This window comes from Pocillopora verrucosa, chromosome 5, assembly GCF_036669915.1.
Source record: "Pocillopora verrucosa isolate sample1 chromosome 5, ASM3666991v2, whole genome shotgun sequence".
NCBI classification, from domain to species: Eukaryota; Metazoa; Cnidaria; class Anthozoa; order Scleractinia; family Pocilloporidae; genus Pocillopora; species Pocillopora verrucosa.
This window is the reverse complement of record NC_089316.1, coordinates 24,121,477-24,149,255: the sequence shown is the minus strand read 5'-3', so window position 1 is coordinate 24,149,255 and position 27,779 is coordinate 24,121,477. Positions and strand designations below refer to the sequence as shown.

Sequence of the window (27,779 nt, the reverse complement as noted above, 5' to 3'; positions counted from 1 at the left end):
TTCGTCTTGGCTTCCTGAGAAAAAGCCTGTGTGGCCACCTGCCACTAAAGATCGTCTTATCTAAAACTAATCCAAGTTTAGCGGTCTTTGAAGACTTTTCAAAGGGCAGCCATAAGATGGACTCCTCGGAGTGCGCTTAGGATGCATTCTAAATGAAATCAATCTTTTAAAAGGAGGTTTAGTACCCACTCAACATAGTTATTGATAACAGGAGTGTTCCCCACAACTGGCAGCTCCTCGTCATCATGAGTTTTTTTCCGTTGGGTGAGTTTAGTTCCTGTAAGCTGAACCAAATGCAACCTTCTGGAAAATTTTCAGGGGCTGAAGACCGGTCCGAAATATTCTTTGCCAGTATAAATGCAAGGCTCGTGATAATTCAACTTTTAGCAAAAACCAGCCGTTTACTTAGTGATATACACTGCAGAAAATGGATTGTCATGCAAATTATTTTCGTCGGATATTTCTGCCGAAATTTAGTGGCAGTAAGCCTTTTTACTTAAGTAAAAAATATAACAGATATGAAACTAAGTTTTCAAGCAAATGATTTATTCGAATTGTAAAGCTTTTTCCAGCATGGAGTACACAATACTTGGTGAAAAACTGTGCATTTTTCAATAATATAGCCTTAGGCTAAAGATATTAACTTGTGGTGACGGGTTTTATTCATTTTCATGTTACTATTAATTATTGACAGTTGCCACTCTTCGTTTATTTAGCCCTTCTCCATCGAATTAGGTTTTTTTTTTAAGAGCATTAACATCACATGAGTTCCTTCGAAACAATCGCGTCTCCACTTGCAATATGTCTATCATAATAGATTTTTTTTTTGTTCGCTTTTTCTGGCTAGCGTTCCTCAGTAAGTAGCGCAGAGCAGAAGATCTTACCTGCACGTGCCACGCACTAGAAGGTGTTATTGACAAAATATGTGACGTTTTTCGTTTCTTGGAACAATAAATGGAGATAATAGCTCACCAAGGCTAAATTAATTTTTTTAACTTCAAAAATTTTTCAGAGTTAGAAATTGAGTGTTCCCTGTTTTCGTCGCCGGTATATCAGAATAATTATTTGAGTAACGATGAATAATCTGTAATGTTAGACTTAAGGGATCATAGTTACGCAGATTATGATAACAGACGAGTCGTTATTTTTCACCCGCGAGGGAAAAGGAGGATTTTGTAGGGAAGGCCGACTTTAGGCACTCGAAGACCTTAAAAGACAACTGGTATTAGCATACCCAGTCGAACTTATCGCTTAAGAAATGCTCACAGTAAGCTTATTTGACTCGAAAATAACTTCATCCCGAAAAAAAAATTAAAAAGAGTTTTCTTCGTATACAATTGTGTTCATTGCGATCTTTGATCGCAGCCCACATTGTAATTATAATGACAATAATATTAATGTACGGTTTTTGAACACGGGCATTGTAGTTCTGAATAGTATTTCGATTACCTGTCTCCTAAATATTGACAGGTTAATACCTAAAAGCTAACAATAAATGTATTTGTCATCAACGAGCTGTTTCAGACTTCCCTTAGGGATTTTCGAAAAGTTTGGGAAATGATGTAGAATAGAGGAAAACACATAGATTGAAATAATATCAATGCAAAACTTTTTTTTTGTTTGTTTGCTTTTTTTTGTGCAATGATAATCTAGAGGAGCTCCGTAGAAGTTGTCTATCGTGTTTGATATGTTTACTTTAATATTGCTTTCGTAATGAATTTGGTATATTTTATGCAAGCATTGGAAAGCTAACATTTGTCTACTTTTTCCCTTATTCAATACGTGATCGTACTTAAATACAGTTTTTTAAAATTACAAAATTGGCAAAATTAAAATCGGAATTGCTGCCTAAGTTTGCTTACACTGCATTTTCATCGTGAAATTAAACGCTTTCTTAACTAGTTAGAGCCTTTGTTATTTCGAAACGTTGCTATCTTTGTGAGATATACGTTTCTGGTTTTTTGGTTCATATTTCCAAAGCCGTATCAAAATGCGAAGGCAGCTGAAAAACCCATTTGGCGATTTGCATAAATTTAAAGAATTCCTTTATTCTCACCCCTCACCTCCGAAATCCTATAACCTAAATAAACGCGCGAATCTAAAATGTTACGACTGCGTTTATATATAGCTAAAAGGACCTGTTGACCGTTGGCAAAAAAACAAATCCCTGATAGACATGCTTGCGAGATCAAAAATATAATGCGACGATATGCGACTCGACCACAAAGGCCATAAGGGGAGTCCAGGTCGGTCTATCTTTACCTTTATTCTCATGTTGATATTTTCCACGCAACCACTCTAGCGTGCATAATTAGTTAACGTACAAATGCACAAAACACAAAACATAGCTTCCCTGTCCAAACTTTACTCGAAGCCAACTCGTTATTGTGTTTTATCTGCCGATGGATTAATTAACTGGATAGCCGAACCACGAGCGTTTGATTCTTCCCATTCTTGTGATCCAAGGTTCTCGGAATCTCTTATTTCTTCAACATCTAGGGAAATTAAGGGGTTCGTTTACAGTAAAACGGTTTGGACGGATTTGGCTGAACAATGGACGGTTCAACAATGGGCGACTGGACAATGGAAGGACTTGCGTTTGGAACGATGCTGATATCTATGGCCTCTGTATTCGTTTTATATGCTTGACTCTGACTAGAAAATGGGGTGGAAACTCGTGGTGGGCCACTGGAAGGAATTGGAAGGATTTTTCCGGATGGATATAAGCTTTTAGATCATATACGTGATTGTCGTCTAGGCGGTGGTACAGCTCTATTGTTCAGGGACTCGCCGGCCGTCAAGAAAGTGGGTAGTGGTGCTAAAATGTCATTTAAGTTTTCAGAGTGGACCGTCCAGCTGGCTTCTTCCTACGGTCTTCGTTTGGTTGTAGTCTATCGACCACATTCTGACTCTGATGATCACAGGATCCCCATGACCACGTTTTTCAACGATTTTACTGACTAACTAGAAACAGTTATTCTCTGTAAAGAACAGCTGGTGATCGTCGGTGATTTTAATATCCATGTAGATGTGCTTAGCAATAGCGACTCAACCAAATTTCGAGATCTGCTGGAATCTTTCTGCCTACAACAGCATGTGGTAGGTCCAACCCGTATTCATGGTCACACCCTGGACCTTATCATCACCCGCCAGTCCGACCAGAATGTAAGATCCACACCTCAAGTCAACTGCTATTTCTCTGATCATGCACCAGTGCTATGTCATCTTCACTCAATGAAGACTTCTTTCTCCACCAGGACTCTCTCGTATAGGTAAGTCTGAGCTATGCAAAAATCCACCGGACGACCTCGAGGAACTTCTTTTGTCCTATAACAAAACCCTAATAGCTGTGCTGGACAAACATGCCCCTGTTAAGCCTCGAACGATTGTTATGCGTCTCCTAGTTCCATGGTACACAGACGAAATCAGACAAGCCTAGAGAGAGCAACGGAAAACTGAAAGAAGATGGAGATTGTCGAAACTTGACTCCGACTTGGCTGTCTTCAAAGTTAAGCGCAATCCTGTCAACAATCTTATGAACAAGGCACGACAGGCGTTTTACACTAAGCTTATCGAGGATAACAGCTGTAATCAGCGAAAGTTGTTTCGTGCTAGTAAAAGCCTGTTTAATCAGTCGCAGGGCAATGAGTTACCTCCGAATCTGCACGCCCCCACTTTTGCAAGCGAAGTTGGAAAGTATTTTGTGTCAAAGATTGATACAATCCAGAGACAAATCGATGCTGATATTATAGATTTACCTGCCTCTGCATTCACTACTGCTGATGGCTTCAATCGATCGACTCCATCGTTACCTGCATTCAAGATCCTGTCTGCCAACAGTGTTAAGTCGCTTATCCATAACTCAATATTGAAGTCTTGCCCGCTCGACCCAATGCCCCTCTCGCTTGGTCAGCAGATGTGATGCTCTTCTCCCCGTCATTACTACGATCATTGAGAAATCATTAGAAGCCAGACACTTTCCCAAGTCCTGGAAGGAGGCACTTGTATGTCCGTTACTCAAAAAGCCTGGTCTTCATATCATACTCAAGAATTTCAGACAGGTAAGCAATTTGGCTTTCTTATCGAAGCTCACTGAGAGAGCACTCTTCCATCAGATGCACGAGCACATGGTCGACACGAATCTATACCCGAACGTTCGGTCAGCTTACAGGGTGCATCATAGCACTAAGACTGCTCTTCTGAGGAGTTACATCCAGCTCAATATGAATAAACAGCATGTAACCCTTCTAGTGCTACTCGATCTTAGTGCTGCTTTCGATACAGTCTAGCATAAAATCTTTCTGGAGGCACTCAATACGCTTGGACTTGGAGGCAGGGTGTCCAAGTGGTTCCGATCGTATTTATCAGGGCGTAGTCAGAGGATATTAGTTCGTGGTTGTCTGTGAAAGTTTGATTTGAACTGCGAGGTGCCCCAAGGCTACTGTTTAGGGCCGCTCTTGTTATGAGAGTTTATGTGGAGATGTTGTTATTTCTCTCCGAAAGCCGCTGCGAGGGTAAAGAGCCCGAGTCTCGCTAAAGAACTCTGAAGAAGTCATAATTTTTGGAGTATGTTTGTGGCACTAATCTAGTGAACAATGATTTATGTTCTAAGAAGAACTTTCGTACTCATTCAACAAATTCATAGATAAAAAGACTATTCCCCATATCTGACAAAATTTCATCACCATTTTTTTTTTTTTTTGTGAGAGTTAATTTTCTGACAGCATTACGTTTCCTCAATTCTCTACTTCTTCCCGGTTTGGCAGTATCAGGTTAATGGAAATTCAAGATCAGTCTCTTGCTAGAAGGATAAGCTTTTAGCGTGTGTTATTTTTAGTGAATATCATCCTTCTGTTGCTAATAAATTTGCAGGAGATTGAATGTCACGCGAATTCTTGACGTCTTGTCTTCGGTTAAATTCTTTGCACCTGCTTAAAACAAGTATGGCGAAATAATCCATTAACATCGAAATAAACTGTTTCATTTCGTAATTTTTTTAATAGAATAGAGTGCGATCCATAATCATACAGCGAGAAAAACAAAATTAATTAAATAGTTGTGATATCCCCAAGCTCCAGAAATTAACTATTTAGTAGCAACTATTCCGCTGTGGCAATAATTATGAGCGATGGTGATGAAAACTTTTCGTGCTCCTCGATATATGTCTGTGCTTGTATCTTGCTGGAGTAATATATCCTTAAAGAATCGCTACACAGCTGTGATATCTCATCCATCCTCTTTTATACGTAACGAGAGGATACAAAATAGATGGGCGTAGCTAGATCTCACTAGGTACCCCCCCTCCCCCCTTTTGAAAGGAAGGGGCAAGTGAGGGTGTCGTCGTTACGAATATCCGGCGCGCGCCCTACGTAAAGTGGCGTTAATTTATATCTAAGGAGCTTGTAATCATGCGGTGGAAAGGATTATTTAGCATTTCAGAATATTTTATGTCATGCACCTGTTCAGAATTGGCTTCATTTTTAAAGAAACAAACAAACAAACAAACAACACGGGAAAAAACATAACAGAGCAACATAAACACTCACTCAAGAGGGTAGTTGGACTTCTCGGGCGTCTTAGAATCTCTCCCTGAGGAGATGGGGTTATGGGAGTGAGAGCGGATGGGAGGTAGTTAAGATAGATTCAAAACCCTTCCCCTCTCTTCCACCCTGTAAGGATTTTAGAGAACAGGGCTAATAAAAATTTGCAGCTCTGCTTACGTTATACAGTGTTACTATAAGCACTGATCAAAACTCAGTGAGATTCTTCCATGGGGAAAGTAGAAGATTGTTACACTGCTTTTTAATACAACGATTTTAATCCAAACTGATCAAAATTCACTTTCTGACTCGAAAGGGTACAATGTGCCTCGTTATGCGAACAAATACGCCAGATTACTAAAAGATATAATTCATCCACTCGTTTTCAATTATTTTATTCAATTATATTCAATTATTCAGCGGTCATTATGGCGGTTGGATGGTTTTTTCTTACATCCGTAGTTAATCTTGAATTACAACCCTTACCGGATCGAAAAACTGACTTGAACTGTTTGCCCGAAGCTTCACTATGCGGCTATGCTTCTTCTGACCTCGTGAAGGAAAGCATTTTGCCGATATATCAACTTCATCAGCTTGCGAGTCGGATCCGCCATGCTGCACCTTCTCCGCGTGGAAGAAAATATTACACCTTCAGGATTCGCTATTATGCTAACTCGGACAGTACTTTCCATCTAACTCGTCTCCTTACAAGCGGCGATGTCTCACTTAATCCTGGACCGATAAAAACATCCGGACCGAATTCATCCCAGAATAAGAAGGAAAGTCTTAAATCTTAACTCTCCTGTGTCTCTTTTAACTCAAGGAGTATTGTTAATGAGCGACTCGAACTAAGTAGCCTCCTTGCTTTGAAACCCTACGAATTGGTCGCCATTACGGAAACATTCCTAGACTCAACGATAAACAGCTCAGAAATATTCTCTGATACTTTCAACGTGCAGAGGAGAGATCGTTCAAGGCATGGTGGTGGAGTTCTCCTGGCTGTTCACCAGGGTTTGTGCTGCATTAGAAGAACAGATTTCGAAACTGACTGTGAAATTTTATGGTGCGAGCTTATTGCTACGAAACCTTTTTCAAGAGTCCTGGTAGGGGTATTTTACAGACCTCCTTCGAGCGACATCGACTACTTGAAAGAGTAGCCGCAGATTGGCTAGGTCTACGTGAAGATTTTTGTAATCTGCAATGGGACTGTTCATATCTTATGGAATTTGTGGATGATGTCTGGGATGCTTGGAAATTATTATTTTTCCAGGCTGTTGAACGTAATATTCCATCAAACAACTTAAACCCCAGCGTAACGCACCATGGTTAAAGGCCGATCTACGGAAATTAATTCGCAGGAAGGGCAGATTATGGAAACAAGCTAAATCCTCTGGAGACCCCGCTAAATGGGTTAAATATAAAAGACTAAGTAACTGCGTGAAAGACCATTTAAACAAGGCCTACTGGAACTATGTCAACGATTTAACAGCTTCATTAAAGACCAACCCAAAAAAATCCTGGTCTTTTGTCAAAGCGCGCACAGGCAATCGTAGCGTGGCGAGCTGCATCGAGTACGAGGGACAAAGAGCATATACACCACTCGATAAAGCTAACCTTTTCAACAGTTTCTTCCAGTCTGTTTACATCAAGGCCTCAGAAGCAAGTAATTTCCAGAATCCTAATCAGCTGACCGAACATGTTATAGGAGACTTATCTTGTAGCGTAGAAGAAGTGACGAAACTACTTCAATCAATCGATGTCGATAAAGCATCTGGCCCTGACAATATTTCTCCAAGAGTACTCAAGGAATGTGCTATGGAATTGGCCCTACCCCTGACAATCTTTTTCAACTTCGCTTTGTCTCGGGGGAATATTCCAACTGATTGGAAAGTTGCAAATGTTGTGCCAATATTCAAATCTGGCAAAAATAACCTGGCAGACAACTATCGTCCAATCTCACTGACTAGCGTCGTTGTGAAAACGTTAGAGCGCTTGATCCACAAGCACATTATGAAGTATCTGATTGACTTCCAACTGCTTAATGACAATCAGCATGGCTTTAGACCATCAAGATCTTGTGTTACCCAGCTACTGCAATTAGTACGTGAGTGGCTTCAGGCCTTGGATAAACTCGGATCTATTGACGCAGTATTTTTGGACTTTGCCAAGGCTTTCGATAAAGTCTCCCACGCCCATCTCCTCTACAAATTGGAATGCTATGGTATAAAAGGCCAGATCTTAACTTGGTTAAGGGATTTTCTGACGTCAAGGAAACAGCGTGTAGTGATTGAGGGTCAAGCATCTGACTGGTTAAATGTTACATCTGGTGTGCCCCAAGGCAGTATACTTGGGCCTTTACTGTTCCTTGTATACATCAACGATCTTCCTTACTCAGTAACCTGCAACGCTGATTTGTTTGCTGACGATACTCTCCTTCATTGACACATAGCAAATGGATCGGATTGCGATCTACTTCAAGAGGATTTAACATCTGCCTCTGATTGGTGCAAGTCTTGGCTTGTTACTATTAAGACCCAGAAGTGTGAAGTCCTACACATTACACGGAAGAATGACCCAGTAAGATATCAATATTCGTTGAATCATATCTTACTACCGGAAGTGGACCACCACAAACACCTGGGTCTTTGGCTGACGCCGTCTTTATCATGGGATTATCACATTAACTCAATTTGTGCTAAAGCTAACAAGGTCCTGGGCTTGATAAAAAGGACATTTGGTTATTCAAACAAGACTGGTATCAAAACAGCTTCTAAGGCACTAGTGATACCTATCCTCGAGTATGCCTGCCCAGTCTGGAATCCTTATCTGGTGAAACACACCAAGGCAATCGAAGCAATTCAGAGAAGAGCGTCCCGACTAATATGTGGCCCAGACAAAGAATATCCTGAAAGACTTCTAGAGTTAAAATGGGACTCTTTAGAACTGAGAAGGCAATACCTTAGCCTAGTTCAAATGTATAAGATTATATTTGGTTACTGTGATATCAATTGCCATCATTACTTTGATATTATTGGAATAACTCGAACTAGAAGTAAGCATGAGTATAAAATAAGGCCTAAAGTTGCTCGTACAAATTATTTTAAATATTCTTTTTTTTATAGATATATTAACGATTGGAACTGTTTGCCTTCTGAAGTAATGTCATCCCTAAGCCTTCAGTCTTTTAAAGTTTCACCAATTAAGTACCTCCGCTCAAAATTACTCCAAATACCAGTCTTTTTTTGTTATAGTTTTTTATTGTTGTAGTTTTTTTTTGGAGGGTATGTCTCAGTATGGGAATTTAGTTTCCCCCTACTACCGTCCTGTCAACCATTTTTGTACTGTTGTTCGATGTATGGTTACGAACTGTGATTAAAGATTAAAGATTTATTAATTGATCTGTTGATTTAATTCATTTTTTAATTGTAAATCTTAAAACTCGACTTTTACTTCTGCTATCACAGAAGAACGATCGTATTTGGTATTTTCACAAGCAGCTTAGTATGACCTTGTGCACTCAAAATGTGGGTCGTTATTAAATATTAGTCAACAGTGGTTTAAGGGGAATACAGTAAAATGTGTATTAGTGTTAAACAAGTGAGACTTGAATGTACGATGCGATTTTAGACAATCGACTCTCATTTTCGTTCTTTTGAATCCAGTTATTTACGCTGATTATTATTCCAACTCATATTAAGACTACTTTTTATCTGCCCACACATCACCTACATCACTGAGATTAACCCGTGAGCTTTTCCTTCTGGAGTTTTCATTTTTTAAAGATGGGAGAACGTTATTACCAAAAGTCGTTTAAATTGGATTACTGAATATTGTATTGTGTTATTCTTTGAAGGACTGCAATTTTACTGCACACACTTCGCCGGCATCACTTGGACTAACTTGTGAGCTCTTCTTCGCAGAGTTTCCACAATCTACAGCAGATGGGAAAATGATGTTCATCTTCCTTTTCAATCGCTCTCTAATCTGCAGATGAACAGGCGACCAAATATCAATTTCTGACCCACAAAATTTCTATTGATGTCTAGAAAATTCACAATTCCTCTTATGTACATCCTCAGTTTGATATTCATCTTACCTGGCTGTTCCGCACACAATGAAGAAGGAAAATCAGGATTCCCTGAAACAGATAATTATATCAGTATAACACCTTTTGTAATCCAGATGAGAAAGGTATGATCGTTTGAGATGAAACCAGAATAAAAGTGGCGAAAGAATGAATTAGAGCAAGTCGCATATCTTGTAAACCAATAAAGATTGTCTGCTGTTGGGTAAATTATTTTGAATAGGCAATATCATCTAACCAATGTTAAAGAGCCTTTTTTTAGGTGAAAGAGTACTTTGAGCATTTAAGTATGTGAACAGATGACTACAATTTAGTATCGACTGATTTTTTTATCGAAAGCTTACCTGAATAGAGTTGAAAATGGTGAAAATGTAGGCGAAAGCTTTGTGTAATGATAACAAAAGTCCAAAAAGCCAGGTAACACCAAGCAGTGGAATCATCACCGCGCATGTTTTAATGCCAAGTCTGAATAACGACAACAACATATGATGAGCATCAATAAACCGTTTCTTTCAGTCACGTAAATGAACTTTTTTTTTTAAAGTGGTATTGCTTCATCGTCGCAGACTAACTAGAGTGGAATCTAGACAAATACAGCTAAACTAAATGCGAAAACAATATGATCACATTACCAGAGGAGCCTGTGTAGAAACCAGTTATTATTTACCTTTCCTATCTGAATTTTATCAAGTTTATCACAATTTTCTAATAAATGTTAAATTTATCTATCATTTACCGTATCTGCTGTGTATGGTTGTCTTCCCCCGTGGGTTGCATTAATGTGCTCATCTCCTTTATTACTTGGACAAGTATCAAAATGTTGAGCTGAAAAAAAGCAAATAATATAAAGTACATAACCGACAACAGGAAAATTGTCATTCGTCTTGTTGCGAGCGTTTGAAAAAAGAAAAGTCTGAATCTTCATAAAAAATTAAACTCTCTCGCCAACGCACTCCTGCGTCGCTATAATGGGCAACAGAGAAGCCTGTGCTGCGCCACGCTATTATTTGGTTCACACACAAAGGAATATCAATTGGAGTTGATATTCTCTTGAAAGACGGTAGACGTTTGGTAATGAAAATCTCTAATGATAGGTAGTCCTGGTATAGGAAATAACAATAATATTACCGACAATAGTAATAACAATGATAACAATATTAATGAGGCGTCAATTAATCAGAGACTCACAACTTCAATGAAAGCTACAAATGTGACGAAGATCCAGATCAAGTTGTTTGTTGAGGACAGCCAGCAACTGGAGACGAGTACATAAAAAATGAATGTCCTGAGAATAATCTTCGCAGCACGACACAAATCAAACATAACAACACAATAAAACAAGACAACTCTCAGAGAAAACAAATGGGATGATGATGGAAAACTAAAAAGAGATCTCAGAAGCAGCAATGAATCGTGAAATGCTGATTATTTAAATGAAAAGAGAGGGAGGGTGAAAGACAGAGAAGAGAATGAAGAGAGAGAGAAGAGGAAAAAGAGAGAACAAACTGCAGCTTCATTATTGACTGTTTCTCATACTATTTTTCACTGGTATAGCTTTTAATTCCATCTTTTCCAGCGGCGATGCTTATTGAAATGCTAACCATGATGACGGGTAAACCTAAACATAAGAAGAAGGAAGTTAGCGCGACTCGAGAAGTCATACGTCCAATTTTGAGGCGTTTCCGAATCAGTATCTTATAACAATTTACAATAAGTGAAATATAAATACCCCATGATATGAAATGATACATATGCATCTTGGTGTTGATGTTATAGACTTTCACAACAAACAGAAAGAAATAAATTCCCTCCACCAGCATCCAGCAGAAAGCTGCCATCAGGAAATACTGCATGAAAGCTGCTGCTAGGACACAGAGAGCCTGCGAGAGAGAAAAAAGAGTTTTTTTAGGTTTTTCATATTATTTTCTAGAGAATCTTTTAAGCCCCTAAAAAGCAAATAGACCATGAATAGATAAATACAACACTTACCATATTTTCTGTGGCGTTTATGCCGGCGAGAAAGATTATTTGTCCAGCTCCAAGGGACACAGAAAGACTTAGTCGTATTTGAGTCAGAGATTGCCATACATCTCTATCGAAATAAGCAAGCAGTAAAAAAAAAACTAACCAACAAACAGGAAAAAAAAATCAAAGACAAGACAGAAGCATATCTGACAAGGTATTCTATTAATTTTGTACTGTACTAATTTAGACATCTTACCCGCTCTCGCACGTAAATTTAATTAATCTCTATTGCATTTTAATCATCTTTATTCGTTATTATTTAATTTTTTCAATATACTTTTTAATATGATCTATTTTTTTTAAGAACTTGTCTGTTCTAAGCCCTAAAGCCTTTAAGGTCATGCAAATACTTAGTTCTTTGAGCGTATGGTTACAGTACTTACGTGAGGTAGGAATATAGAATAATTGTCAAAAGAATTGCGAAGATGGAAAGACTCAGTCCCACGTAGGTGATAATTTCCAGAATAGTTTTGTCTTCCCCTGTGAGCTGTAAAGAGAGATGAAGAGACAGCAAATCTTTTACTTAATCCGATGAAATTTTATTCTCAATGCTAAAGGTAAGGTGAAAATAACTTCATTACCTCTGGGCTGCCGTTGTAGTCAAGTAAGACAGCAAAATGAGTCAAATGATTGCAGCTGCAAACTGATTCTTCTGAGTTGCTCTTCGATATAACCACATGGCATCCTTTTCCTGAAAATCCGTCTGAGCTAAAAATAATAAAGTGATAAATAATAATAATAATAATAATAATAATGATGATGATGATCAAAAGAACAATTAAAAAAAACTTATCAGGGCACTGATAGGTTTAATTTCTGTCTTACTTTCACCGAGTTCATAACCTCCACACATCATTGAGTACTTTCGAATTTGGCTTTTCTCCACATCTCCCTGTCACTAATGGATTTGCCTTTGAGTGATCACCGTCAGCACTTTCAAACTGAGGCAAGTGGTATACTAATGATATTGATATTCAGGCTTGGGACAAATCTTAAATAGACTCGTCAAACATTAATACACCCTTACTTAGGTGAAAAAATAAACAAGGAAACAAGCAAGGCTAGAAACACAGAAACAAACAAACACAATGATGCAAACAAACAAATCAATGAACGTATAACTAAAATAAATGGAATGAATCTAAAAGCAATGGATATATAGATATAGCTATGGAAACAGAAAAAAGAAAAACAGTAACAACAAAACCTCCCAAGAAAAAAATAACATTCAACAAATCAATGCTTTCATTTAAAGAAGAAAGAGATTAACCTTAAGAGGTCTATTTAGAACGTAAGGAAAGTTTCGATGTCTCATCAAAGTTGATTGAGGAATTATTGACGGCTAATAGTAAACCTAGAAAAACACCCATTTAAGTATAATATTCATTACATTTTTCTTCATATTTTGAGAACGAAGAATCAAATACTCCTGGAACAGGATGAAAAAATACATTCCAGCTGTTACCTTTCACTTGAGCCACTCCAAAACATGCATTTCTTCTCTCCTTCACGAATCTGTACTCGGAATATAAACATTAAAATCATATACTCGGAATAAATATCACAATGTAAACAATTGATACTGATTTTGATCGTGTTCTTACCTTCAGATTTCTGAACCTTAAGATGACATTCTCTTGTAATTTTTCTGGTATTGGATCTAAAGCCACGGCAGTTATCCAGGAGTCCAAATACCTTCGGAGGATATAGAAAACCAGTATTAAACAGATTTATTTTTTCGATGGAAGGGGCATTTGATTAAGAAACTGTAGGGGGGTAACCTCACCTTGTGGCGCCCGTTATAGTTCTGAAGGGTTGATCTGTTATTAATACGTCATGGAGATCCTTGTAAACGATCCCAACAACCACTGATACTAAAAAAGTAGAAAAAAAATTTAAAAAATCAGGCTACATCATCACAACAAGAAATACAAGTTGCCAATGCGGATATCTGAGTCATACAGATTATGTAACAAACAAAAAAACTTGTATGTATTTGTAGATGTATTTAAAAACGTCAAAAACTTGGAGAGGAATAAAAAATTGTGCTTTGTCACGGCATATCAAAGATTTCAAAACTGATATCAATACAAACCGTTGTTGGCAAGGTTTTTAGAAGAAATATCCAGGCTCGTTTGCAGTTCTTGTTTCCCAAGACAAAAGTCACTAGCATTTTTGCGGTAGGTTTTTTGTATAGCCAACACTGATGAACAAAAAAAATAGAGACAAAATTAAGATTAACACATTTTCGAAGAAATATTTTCGTGTTGGTCCGAAATTAAGTCATAATCCCAATATGATAATTAGACTTGTTTAAAACCTATGTATTCCTTTCATAATCTTCTAAAAAGCAAAATCCTCTATAAATCATCAAGGCATCGGAAAGTTGAGGTTTTAACGCTCTTCAGCTTACTAATGACCTAAATAATCGTCCATTGATTGATTGATAAAAATAAATGGTCAATGGGAGGGATGAACCGGCTTGATCTGGCTACAGCGCTGATCAGCAGGTTCCTTTAAAAAAAGTTAAATCCTCAAATCAGCTATCAAGTCATTGCTCATTGTGTCAGTCGATAAACAAGAAGTGGATTACTTCAAATCCGCAGAATTGATCATGCTCTGACTCACCTAGTTTTCGGCTGTTTATCTCCACTGAAGAATTCGCTCCAATCATTTGGTGTTTGCCATAATTAAGGGCGAATACCTCCAAGGCGACTGCCACCTTGAGGATGGAATTTCTCATTATTTCGATTTCTTTTTTGGTAAGAGATTTTTGGAGGATTTGGATACTGGTGATGAAGTCTTCAAAAATCCGTATAGCCTCCTGTAATAACGTTAAATATATCTGTTAATGTAAGATGCTAGAAATTTGGATCCGTGTCAGTCAAACAACATATTTGACTGTCATTAGAATTGCACCGCAGAACCCTTGATCGCAGTCGGACATTTTAACAAAACAGTTTGAGGTAAAGGTATTTCGTCTACTCCTAGTTAGATTATAAAAAAAAATTGATACAGAAATAAACTAGACCACAAATGGATGAATGAAAAAAAATCCAGAAAGATAGCCAAATGGTGTGTGGCATGTGCATAAGTTAAAGAAGTGTTCAAGAACTCGTTCAAGGAGTTGGATTTGGTCGGGAATCAATTGTTTCATTCATGCCAATTCATGTCTTAGAAACGATAATAGTAACGATAGTGAAGATGAAAACGTTATAATAACTAAAATAATGATAATAATAATGATGGCGATGGCGATAATGGTATAGTTTTGTTTGCTCTTGTTTGAATGAACTCAAAGCTTTTTTCAAGCTTAGAGAATGTTGCATTGCACTGGTCATTCTTTCTAATTATTGCGTATTTCATATAAACTTGGTGGCTTAATCACAGAAGATAAGCGAGTAGTAAATTCATACCATCAAGGACATGATTCTACTGATTTCTTCTCCTTTTAGTTTGGAAACAGAATCATTTGCCTGAGATAAAGAAGAAAATAAAGTTGAGAACAACGATGTTGTAAATAAAAAGCTTGAGAGAAATACTTTGCCTACCAGATTCTTAATTACTCCCAATGTCGATGACAGAGGTGTCCGTAGAGACGGAGACGATGATGATACTGCTATCGATGTTTCCGATGATGATGACTGTAATGATGATAGTGCTGCTGCTGTTAATACTGCTTGCGACGATGCTGCTAATGATAATCCTAATGCTGATGTTGCTGTTGGCTTTGATGATGATGGTGATAGTGCTGATGACGATGCAGATGCCCTTGCTGTTGATATTGCTTCCGATGATGCTGTTGATGATGATCCTGAAGCTGATGCTGATGCTGACGTTGCTGCTGGCTTTGATGATGATAGTAATAGTGTTGATAGAGATGCTGATGCCTCTGCTGGTAATATTGCTGCTGATGGTGAGTGTGATGAAGATGATAGTAATGGTGAAGGTGAGATTAATGATAAAGGTGACTGCGACATTGATTGCAACAAAGCTGGATGTTGAAGAAAATTGAATTGTCAAAATAAAATTGATATTTTGGTAGGGCGCAACGAATTTTGAAATAAAATATTTTCCATTTCTTTTTTTAGAATATTAAACACTTTTTTTGTAAAGCAAAAAAGATTGTCTTAAGTATTCAAACTATTATTGTACTCACTGTAAGCTTCTGTTTCATCTCCTGTTGAAATTTTAGTCGTGAACACTCGAATCGTTGAAGCCCCAATAGATGTCACAATATTCGACATGTATGAATCTGAGGTGATGGAGTGACCATCACACATCTGTGTACAATCGTTAGCATTCCATCGCTTATTGCATTCTGCGTTTTCTGTGCAATTTTGCGTTTTACATTTTTTCCCGATGCAGGTCAGGTTACATTTTTTAGCTTCGCAGATTTGTTCACAATCCTGGTTGTTACATTCTAGATGCATTTCGCACACATCTCCTTTACCTTCGCACTTTTGTTTTTTACAACCTCTCCCGCTGCAGGTCAGGTTACATTTTTTAGCTTCGCAGATTTGTTCACAATCCTGGTTGTTACATTCTAGATGCATTTCGCATACATCTCCTTTACCTTTGCACTTTTGTTTTTTACAACTTCTCCCACTGCAGTTCAGGTTACATTTATGAGCGTTGCAGATTTGTTCACAATCCTGACCATTACATTCTAGATCCATTTCACATGCAAGTCCGCCTTCTTTAAGGCACCTCTGTTTTTTACAATTTTTCCCGCTGCAGTTCAGTTTACACGTGTTAGCCATGCAGGTTTGGTCGCAATCGTCACCTTTACATTCTAGATTCATTTCACATACCTCTACTCCAGTATTGCACGTCTGTTTACACCCTTTCCCCTCGCAGTTCATACAACAATTATAATTAACACTGCTGCAATTCCAGAGCAGATTACAATGATCGCCATGATTTTTACATCTCGAGTTACATTTAGCCTTCTCGCAAACCTCACCGCCCAGCTCAAAACCTGAGACAACAAAAAAAAAAAAAGAACAGAACCAAAAATATAAGAAACTAAATACGAAAATAATGATGACGATAGTTATGAAAAATACAGAGATATCGCAAGACCTTCGTTGTGCAAATAAACAACTTTACAACACGGTTACATAAAAACTGCTGAGTATAATTTTCATGGAAGCCAACATTACAGCAGATTGATTGTGTACACCAGTTCGTTCAAACCGAGAGCCTTTTATGTAACTTTCTAGAAAGGTGAGATATATCTCAGTATTTTATCTCATTTTGTATTATTAACACCATTTATTTATATTAATTTATCCATGTTTCGATTTATTTATTATTTTTTTTATATGTTATTACTATTTTTTGCAAAAATAAGCGGCCCCTCTAAGATTAAAGAGTGAGCCTTCTTTCTATAACTAAGTTTTGCAGCCTAGGAATTGAGAAATACATGAGTGCATCCCTGGGTGTAAAGAATATTTCTGCATAACGACGTTTGCTCCTCAGATATTGTTTACAGATCAATGATAAATTAAATACCTAGGAAAAACTGAATCATATAAAATTGCCATGGAGAAAACAAGACTTACAAGACTTGAAATAGTATCGTTAAGCTGCAAGGCTCGGTAGTTTGTGAAAGGTGAGAGGCGACCTAAATTTCAGCTTTCTGTTTAGTCATTGCAGAATTTGCATATCTATAAATTGGAAAAAAAAATCCCGGCTTAAAATATCCCATCGCCGTTTACATGTTTTCTCAAAAGCTTTACTTTTTCGTAATAGACCCACGAGTTTGAACAAGCTCTAAGTTTCTCAATAATAAATAGGTTAGATGGCTCCCTGAAGTAGATCCCCTATAATATTTCGTCATGGCTTCCAAAAAAAATTGCCTGCATGGCCACCTGCCACCAAGGATTGCCTAATCTAAAACTATTCTAAGTTTTAACGGTCTTTGCTCGCGCTCAATTTTATTTCGGAGACTTTTCAAAGGGCAGCCTTAAGATGGACTCCTCGGAGCGCGCGTAGGATGCATTCTAAACGAAATCAATCTTTTAAAAGAAACTTTGGTACTCACTCAACATAGTTATTGATAACAGGAGTGTTCCCCACAACTGGCAGCTTCTCGTCATCATTATTTTTTCCGTTGGATGAGTTTAGTTCCTGTAAGCTGAACCAAATGCAACCTTCTAGAAAATTGTCAGTGGCTGGATATCGGTCCGAAATATCCTTTGCCAATACAAATGCAAGGCTTGTGATAATACTCCTTTTGGCAAGAACCAGCCGTTTACTCAGTGTTGACATACACAACGGGAAATGGATTGCCATGCAAATTATTTTCGTCGGGTATTTCTGCCCAAATATAGTCGTAGTAAGCCTATTTACTTACGTAAAAAAATATGACAGAAATGAAATCAGCTTTTCAAGCAGATGTTTCATTCGGATTTTAAAGCTTTTTCAATAGCTTAGCATGGGACACAATACTAAAATAGTGCATATTTGAATGAAATAGCCTTAGGCTAAAGATATCAACTTGTGGTGACGGGTTTTATTCATTTTAATGCCACTATCAATTACTGACAGTTGCCACTCTTTGTTTATTTAACCCCGAATTAGGTTTTTTTAAGAGCACTAGGAGTTGCTTCGAAACAATTACGTCTCCACTTGTAATATGTGTATCATGAAGATATATTTTTTGTTCGCTTTTTCTAACGGTGCTCGCTAAGTAGTGCAGAACGGTAGATCTCACCTACACGTGCCACGCACCAGAAGGCGTTATTGACAAAATATGTGACGTTTGTCGTTTCTTAGAGCAATAAATGGAGATAATAGTTCACCAAAGCTTAATTAGTTGATTGGCTTCAAAAACTTACAGAGTTAGAAATTGATTCGTTGAGTGTTTTCGTCGCCAATATATCAAAATCATTATTTGATTAACGATAAAGAATCTTAAGTGTTAGAGTCTAGGGATCATAGTCACGCGAAATATGGTAACAGACTGGTCGTTATTGTTAACCCGCGTGGGAAAAGGAGGATTTTGTAGGGAAGGCCGACTTTATGCGTTCGAAGACCTAAAGACACAACTGGTATCGGCATACCCTGTCGACCTTATCGCTTAAGGAAATGCTTGCAATACGCCTATTTGACTCGAAATTAACGGCGTCATAAAAAAGATATATAAATGAAAAAGAATTTCCTTCATATACAACTGTGTTCACTGCAATTTTTAAGTGCAACCCACATTGTAATAATAATAATTATAATTTACAGTTTTTTGAACACGGGCATAACAGTTCTGAATGGTACTCGGATTAACCGTTTCCTAAATATTAACGGGTTAATACCTAAAAGCTAATAAGAAATGTTTTTGTTATCAACCAGCTGTTTCAGACTTCCCTTAGGGCTCTTCGAAATGTTTGGGAAATGATCTAGAATAAAGGAAAACACACAGAGTGATATAATTTCAATGCAAAACATTTTTTTTTTTTTTGCGGAATGATAACCTAAAACACCTCCGTCGAAGTTGTCTATCGTGTTTGATATGTTTGCTTTAATATTGCTTTCGTAATGAATTTGGTATATTTTATGCAAGTATTCGAAAGACTAAAAATTGTCTTCCTCTTTTCCCCTAATCACTACGTGATCGTACTTTAATACAGTTTTTTGTTAATATATGTTTTTTTTTATTTTTGCGTAGGGTATGAATACTCGGATACACGCGGCAGGCATACTGATTTCAAATAGCTCGTTTTATTTTTGTTTTTCCTAGACACGGGATTTCAAATAGATTCGCAAAATTTGTGGCAAAATTAAAATCGGAATTGCTGCTGAAGTTTGCTTACCCTGCATTTTCATCGTGAAATTAAACGCTGTTTTAAACCAGTCAGAGCCCTTGTTATTTCGAAAGGTTGCTATCTTTGTGCAATATAAGTTTGTTTTGTCCATATTTCCAAAGCCTTATCACAATGCAAAGACAACTGGAAGGAATTGTCCGGATGGATATAAGCTTGTAGATCATATACGTGATTTTCGTCAAGGCGGTGGTACAGCTCTATTGTTCAGGGACTCGCTGACTGTCAAGAAAGTGGGTGGTGGTGCTAAAATGTCATTTGAGTTTTCAGAGTTGACCGTCCAGCTAGCTTCTTCCTACGGTCTTCGTTTGGTTGTAGTCTATCGACCACAGTCTGACTCTGATGATCACAGGATCCCCATGACCACGTTTTTTCAACGATTTTACTGACTAACTAGAAACGGTTATTCTCTGTAAAGAACAGCTGGTGATCGTCGGTGATTTTAATATCCATGTAGATGTGCTTAGCAATAGTGACTCAACCAAATTTCGAGATCTGCTGGAATCTTTCTGACTACAACAGCATGTGGTAGGTCCAACCCGTATTCATGGTCACACCCTGGACCTTATTATCACCCGCCAGTCCGACCAGAATGTAAGATCCACACCTCAAGTCGACTGCTATTTCTCTGATCATGCACCAGTGCTGTGTCATCTTCATTCAATGAAGACTTAGACACCAGGACTCTCTCGTATATGTAAGTCTGAGCTATGCAAAAATCCACCGGACGACCTCGAGGAACTTCTTTTGTCCTATAACAAAACCCTAATAGCTGTGCTGGACAAACATGCCCCTCGAACGATTGTTATGCGTCTGCTAGTTCCATGGTACACAGACGAAATCAGACAAGCCTAGAGAGAGCGACAGAAAGCTGAAAGAAGATGGAGATTGTCAAAACTTGACTCCGAATTGGCTGTCTTCAAAGTTAAGCGCAATGCTGTCAACAATCTTATGAACAAGGCACGACAGGCGTTTTACACTAAGCTTATCGAGGATAACAGCTGTAATCAGCGAAAGTTGTTTCGTGCTAGTAAAAGCCTGTTTAATCAGTCGCATGGGCGATGAGTTACCTCCGAGTCTGCACGCCCCCACTTTTGCAAGCGAAGTTGGAAAGTATTTTATGTCAAAGATTGATACAATCCAGAGACAAATCGATGCTGATATTATAGATTTATCTGCCTCTGCATTCACTACTGCTGATGGCTTCAATCGATCTACTCCATCGTTATCTGCATTCAAGATCCTGTCTGCCAACAGTGTTAAGTCGCTTACCCATAACTCAACATTGAGCCAGTGCCCTCTCGCTTGGTCAGCAGATGTGATGCTCTTCGCCCAGTCATTACTACGATCATTGACAAATCATTAGAAGCCGGCCACTTTCCCAAGTCCTGGAAGGAGGCACTATTATGTCCGTTACTCAAAAAACCTGATCTTCATATCACATTTAAGAATTTCAGACCAGTAAGCAATTTGGCTTTCTTATCGAAGCTCACTGAGAAAGCACTCTTCCATCAGATGCACGAGCACATGGTCGACACGAATCTACACCCGAACATTCAGTCAGCTTACAGGATGCATCATAGCACTGAGACTGCTCTTCTGAAGAGTTACATCCTGCTCAATATCAATAAACAACATGTAACCCTTCTAGTGCTACTCGATCTTAGTGCTGCTTTCGATACAGTCGAGCATAAAATCTTTCTGGAGGCACTCAATACGCTTGGACTTGGGGGAAGGGTGTCCAAGTGGTTCCGATCGTATTTATCAGGGCGTAGTCAGAGCATATTAGTTCGTGGTTTTCTGTCAAAGTTTGATTTGAACTGCGAGGTGCCCCAAGGCTCCTGTTTAGGACCGCTCTTATTATGAGAATTTATGTGGAGATATTGTTATTTCTCTCCGAAATCCGCTGCGAGGGTAAAGAGCCCGAGTCCCGCTAAAGAACACTGAAGAAGTCATAATTTTCGAAGCATGTTTGTGGCACTAATCTAGTGAACAATGATTTATGTTCTAAAAAGAACTTTCGTACTCATTCAACAAATTCTTAGATAAAAAGACTATTCCCCATATCTGACAAAATTTCGTCAACATTTCTTTTTTTTTGTGAGAGTTAATTTTCTGACAGCGTTACGTTTCCCCAATTCTGTACTTCTTCCCGGTTTGGCAATATCAGGTTAATGGAAATTCCTTCATCGTAAACCTTTCAAGATCAGTCTCTTGCTAGAAGGATAAGTTTTTAGCGTGTGTTGTTTTTAGTGAACATCATCCTTCTGTTGCTAATAAATTTTTGCAGGAGATTGAGTGTCATGCGAATTCTTGACTTCTTGTCTTCGGTTAACTTCTTTGCACCTGCTTAAAACAAGCATGGCGAAATAAGCCATTAATGTCGAAAGAAACTGTTTCGTTTCGTAATTCTTTTAATAGAATAGAGCGCGATCCAGAATCATGCAATGAGAAAACACAAATTGTATTAAATAGTTGTGATATCCCCAAGCTCGAGAAAGTAACTATTTAGTAGCAATTATGACAAACAAATTATTCCGCTGTGGCAATAATTATGAGCGATGGGGATGAAAAGTTTTCGTGCTCCTCGATATATGTCTGTGCTTCTATTTTGCTCGAGTAACATATCCTTAAGAGAGGTTGTCAGTAATTGTCGAGAATCCGGCGACAGAAGCAAAAAGTCAACTTTTTTTTTATTTGCTCCAAAAGACCCTTTTGGTGAATCGTTTTCAAAAATAATATTCAAAAGTTCCAGCGAGTTTTTATTTTGGAAAAAAATGCGAAAGTTCGAAATTGACTAAAACGTACCTAATTTGCATAATTTCGATTGGGCTTGCAGTGCATTTTCACAACGCTCGTACAAGACAACGAAAACTTATCTTGGATTCATTTTTTCATAATTTATTTTTCACCTCTTGGAGTAGCTTTGCAACTATATTTCATCTCCAACTGACCTTTCTTTCGTTTGTAACCACCCGCGTAAAGTACACTATATTTTCTATTCCGTTTTTGCGCTGAATTTTGCTATATTTCAGACGACCATAACATCAAGGGTATACGAATTTACATAAAATAAAGGAGCTCTTTTCAACGAGAAAATCTTCGTATTCATCATGTAAAAATATTATTTTTGGCCCGTGAAAAGCGAGCGCGCCAGACCAAAATATATAGCATGCATTTTCACGGAGTTAAGCCACTTTCTTGCTCTACTCCTACTGCAAATTGCACGCTATTGGGACAAAACTCGACGTGTTTGGTCTCTACTTCAGTTTTGATTCATTTAAATATATCAATTTTAACTTAAAAATTAAGCTACCTTTATTTTTAAGTGACCAAGCCACCGTTTAAGGTAAAGTTTTTGAGTTGATTTTTCTCGAGTGCTAAATAAACAAATCGCTGTTTACAAAGATACCAGCTCTGTCAACGTGTTTTTAGCTGAAATTGGCCTGTCGCATATATTGTTCTTTAATGTACAATCTATCCCACTGGCAAACTTTAGAGTAAATTACATGTAACTATAAATGTTGCTGTAAGTACGTGGGCGTGAGTTAAGTAAAATCTTCGCACACTTAGAATATTCGAAACATGTAGTTGTCGCATGAAAATACTCACTTAATTGTGCATGAACCTTGTGTGTACATTCGGTGTTTTGCTCGGTTGCTTTTATAGATTTCTACTACTGTCACTGTAATTAAAATAGTATGTTTGTGTAGTCCATCTGTTGAGATACATTTTCAAATCAACTGTAGGTTGGAATTCTGTTGGTAAAAATTGGCGAAGAAATCTGAGAAAAATGGCATGTAGCACCGGGCAGTCGTGCTACGTTCCATCTCACCGATTTCAACGAAACTTTGCCAGGTTAAAGGATCTACCCCAAAACTAAAAAAGACAAACTGGTTTCTGTTTTGGTTTTTTCCGGGGGGATATAGACCACCCCCCTAGTTTTTCTTGATCCTTAATTAATGTCCACCTCAAGTATCAGTCAATTTGATTAACGGCTTGTCAATCAACAGAGGCAAATAAACGACTGAGTTTTTAGACTTCGATTCATCCAAATATTTGACAACTTTGAGAAGCGAGATGCAAAGATCTCTATTTTTTTTAGCTTAATAGCAGCTGTACCCTCTCCTGCAGTCTTCGTCTAAATTTGCAAGGTCACTCCTTATCTTCTGCCTTGTTAGAGGCGGTTGCCTTACTAGTTTTCTCCCCTGTCCAGCTCATGTCAAGGAGATCATTCTTTGCTCTCTGAGAAAAGGTGGCTGGTTTTTGTGTTTTCCAAAGAGCCCATGCAAAGTCCATTTAGCTAGTTAGGGATGTTTCGTCAGAAGTTTACCTGAGGTCCGACCTTGAACGTAGCCACCCACTTTAAAATGGCAAGCCGGTCTTCGTCCATTTTCTCTTGATCTTATTATAGGCGGATTTTGTTGTCAGCTTCACTGTGTTTACCTTTGCTAGGGTGCTCTGGATGGCAGCCAATGACTGAAACGTCTTGATACATCCTTCCTCTTAGCAAGAATATCTCGCTTTCTTGTTCTGTCTGTGACGGATTGGATAAAGTTGTCGCGATGACCAGCGTTCAGGGGTCTGTGCACGTTGCTGATAACCACCCCCTTCTACGATTAGTTTGCTAAAGGTTTCTAATGTGATGAGCCTAGTGAGACCCTGAGGTGCTCCAAACTGTGCCAGTTGTTCTGCGCGATAAACTTGTCGCAGTTCTAAAGTCAGAGGGAGGATCGCCCACCTCTATTTATGCGAGCGTCTCTACAGTACCTGTGTATTGCTAGCAATCATATGATGTAAAGCTCATTTCAGTCACAAATCATTAGTTAGGAAAACGATGTTCAGATAAGCGCTCTTCCTGTCCTTCTTCCTTATTCATTGCTGGCCCTAAGATAGCAGTTACAGTACGCGTTCTATTAGGTTTACAGTCACCTTGCCACCAGGAAGACTCGCCACCAGCTTTGATTTCTTCTGCCATCTTCAGATTCACCTCTCTCTGACGAGGATACTGGCATTTACAAACCCGAAGGTCTGAATCTCATACCAAGTTGTACACGATATTTGAGGCATATCGTGAAAACGCGGCCTTCGTAATCTCCAAATAAGCCAGTACACGCTAGAATAAGCTTCTTCTCGGACGAAACGCATGTTTGGGATACATTGACGTATCTCAAATGTTTCTTTTTTTTATGCTGCACACCCACGAGTTCAGAGGTGTGAGCTGTTGCCGTCCCTGGCCAGCGCGAGAATTGGGAGCTTTTTAGACACTCGATTTCTTATACGGCATCACTATGAAGACGTAATACAACTGATACACCTACACTACATAGAATTAACAATGTCTGTTGCGCTGTTGCGTAAGGGAGGAAAATATTACCGGAAGTGTAAATTCTTTAACAGTTTCAGAGACGTTTCAGAGATGTCTATCTTCGGATGTCACAAAAAATTGACCCTCTCTTAAATTTACTGGGAAAAATGAACTTACAAACTCCTCACAAAAAATTTTGCTTTTTCTTCGGGCTGTTATAAAACAGGTCATAAATTGACCAGCGAATAAAATATTTTGAAATATCGTTTGGAATTTGCCTTCTTTTGCGTGCAAATCAAGGGTAGACAAAGTTTATAAAACATTTGACAAGAATTTCATGGGTTTCACCTCGATAATTTTCGTCGGCCAGAGTCAAGACGCACCAAGCTAAGTGACATCGCCCTCCAGTAAAATAATTTTCCAAAGAATAAATGTGGCGAGCGTGGGGAAACGTACATTTTTTTTCATTAAATTGGTATCAAACCATTGATTATGAAAGGGTGAGCTTAATTTTTCTGTCGAGGTCGACGTGACTTCACATTAAAAGCGTTTTTGAAACAAACTAGTGAGCATCACTGCACGAACTGAGAAAGTAAAAACTTGTATTTATCTCTCACGCATTTCGTCCGACAATAGTAGACTTCATCAAGGAGTTTTACAAGTAGGGTAAATAAGCTTTCTCATATGCAAATAGTAAATAAGTTGTCTCTTTACTATTGAAGCCAGTGGATATGATTCGCCAGGTGCAAAGTGTTATCGCCTTACCGAAAGGCTCATTCTATACTACAGTGATGATTTATATAGTCGGCTAGGACTCCTAATCTCCCACAAGAAACAGAGTAAAAAATTATATTTGAAAAATTTCGGAATGTTTTCTTAGCTTGCCATAATTCTAAGTACAGATCGACAGAATTTTGGGAAACAACACTTTCTAGTTGATTTAGAGGCGTTATAGATTAAGACTGAAATTTAGGCAACCTAAAGTATGCAACAACCTAAAGCCGATGCAAGATTTACGATGAAGCTGACGTGTATTTATGGAGTATCTCTACAAAAACAGAAGGAAAAATTTTAAAACGATCTGATACATAAAATGAATACTTTATCGATTAACAAAACTCTCCTTCACTTTCACCTGATGCAAGCTTTAAAGTGACTATTGAAAAAAACCTAATGGGTTATTTTCTGTGGTTGGTTAACGTTTATAAAGTTTTGGAGGAAAAAGGGACTAATGAATGAGATAATTACGATAAGTGACCGTTTTACAGCCAAATTAGCTTTATCGCGGAGCCTATTCTTGTGTAATAAAAAAATCCACCTCTAACAAACAGACGAATTTAAAAATCACAAGACTGCATCTCTGTCTAAAGCTTTTTCAGTGCAAAAACTTCATTGCGTGAGATGAAAACTATATCCCTGATATAAGTATGAATAAATCAAAACTTTAGTGAAATAAGAGATAATGGCTATATTATTTTGGTTTGGAAAGTCTTAGAATATTATTTGGACCTTTTACTTTAACACTGTATCACGCTTTAATAAGTATAGCACAATTAACAAGGTAATATCTTGGGTGGATATAAAAAACTGGGTGAATGTATTTCAATGTTGTTGAAGAGAAGGCTCTAACAAAATACCCCTGTTGGTGTACCAATAACAAAATTCAAGAAACTCAGCTATGGAAAATTTAATGTGAGGGCACTTACCCTTTTTATTGACAATGAATAACATTTATTTAACCAGGTATTTCAATCCACATTTGTTTCAGTGTGGACCTCTCCACCTGCTCATGAAGAGCGTTTCTTCGTTTTGATCGGTTAGCGTTCTCTAGGTAGTTGATTGTGCAAAGTGCTTAATTTTCATCGGCAGCTTAACTGTCCAAATTGGCCTGAAAGATTACAAGTGTTTGTAACCAGACCGGTAAAGTCGGACAGTTTGGACATGGAACTGTCAATTAAACCACAAATTAGACCACTTAGTAACCACACGACATATTCGTGCGATTTGTAATTGACACAGTTGGGATGATTAAACTCGAAGTCACGCGTATTTGTGCTCATCATTTATTTAAAATCTCCACACACCTACGGCACGAGACATGAGTCAGAAAAAGACAAAAAAGAGAACAAAACTTACAAATAACCTCAAAATAACGAAATCTTTTTTAGAAGCATTTAAAAACGAAGAGGCTGCTTCTAAAGAGGGGACACAAATGTTGATCCACAAGACTAAATTTCTACAAAAAAATTACAAATTACTCGACGGAAATTAAGTAACAATACACAACGATGTGAACATCAACTTAAAGCACAAAAAGCAGCCAATGAAACATACAAAAACTCACAGGTAATTAAAACCAAAACGCGATACACACAGGGAACGGTATGGCAAGAGTTTTGCAGTAGTGATAGTGATAATATTGGTAACAATGATAGCGACAATAGTATTTAGACTTAAAAAAAATTGATCTTTAGCTATATTATAGCTGATACATAATACTCTAAGACTTTCCCAACCAAAATAATATAGTCATTGTCTCTCATTTCACTAAATTTTTAATTCCTTTATACTTTTATTTGGCATGTAGTTTCCATCTCATGCAATTAAGTATTTGTTCTTAAAAGCTTTAGACAGAGGTGCAGTCTGAATAAATTTTCTAAATAACAGGGGTTCTTTTCAGTTCTGGTCAATATTGACTTTTCATAGCCTACTTCCAAATCTGAGGGAACGCACCGAGGGAAGAAAACATGCATGTGTGATAATGCAAGAAGAAGATTAAAAATACAAATAAAGAAAAAGGAGAAAACATAGAAACCCGTGTTGCAGCGCGCAAATATCTTTGGAGCCAGACCTACACACTCATGCCCGACACCAAGCAAAGAAACTCAAAAGAGTGCTGTATATGAACTTGCTCGCACGTGCACGCAGGAAAGGCCATGACAATTAGCGAAAATAATGGCAAATGCAGATGATATTTGCAGTAAAAAACAGGCAAATAA

The 27,779-nt window shown here is 37.9% G+C and overlaps 3 protein-coding genes across 4 annotated transcripts in view; 1 reads left to right on the top strand and 2 right to left on the bottom strand.

Moving 5' to 3' along the window:
• Positions 1-27,779, top strand: part of LOC131776306 (uncharacterized) — a 174,881-nt gene that overhangs the window by 65,459 nt on the left and 81,643 nt on the right. The gene's annotated exons all lie outside the window — the stretch shown is intronic.
• Positions 8,947-14,368, bottom strand: LOC131786364 (adhesion G-protein coupled receptor D1-like). The gene is made up of 15 exons (XM_066166249.1): positions 14,278-14,368; positions 13,745-13,852; positions 13,436-13,523; positions 13,254-13,344; positions 13,115-13,164; positions 12,231-12,357; positions 12,033-12,136; positions 11,614-11,716; positions 11,354-11,504; positions 11,161-11,242; positions 10,813-10,879; positions 10,361-10,449; positions 9,969-10,089; positions 9,637-9,678; positions 8,947-9,524 (listed from the first exon to the last, which is right to left on the bottom strand). Exons 1-15 carry the CDS (start codon positions 14,321-14,323, stop codon positions 9,381-9,383), a joined length of 1,413 nt encoding a protein of 470 aa, XP_066022346.1. The 5' UTR covers positions 14,324-14,368; the 3' UTR covers positions 8,947-9,380.
• On the bottom strand, positions 15,060-20,126 carry LOC136280821 (prespore protein Dp87-like). The gene is made up of 4 exons (XM_066166540.1): positions 20,012-20,126; positions 15,809-16,630; positions 15,201-15,643; positions 15,060-15,125 (listed from the first exon to the last, which is right to left on the bottom strand). Exons 1-4 carry the CDS (start codon positions 20,124-20,126, stop codon positions 15,060-15,062), a joined length of 1,446 nt encoding a protein of 481 aa, XP_066022637.1.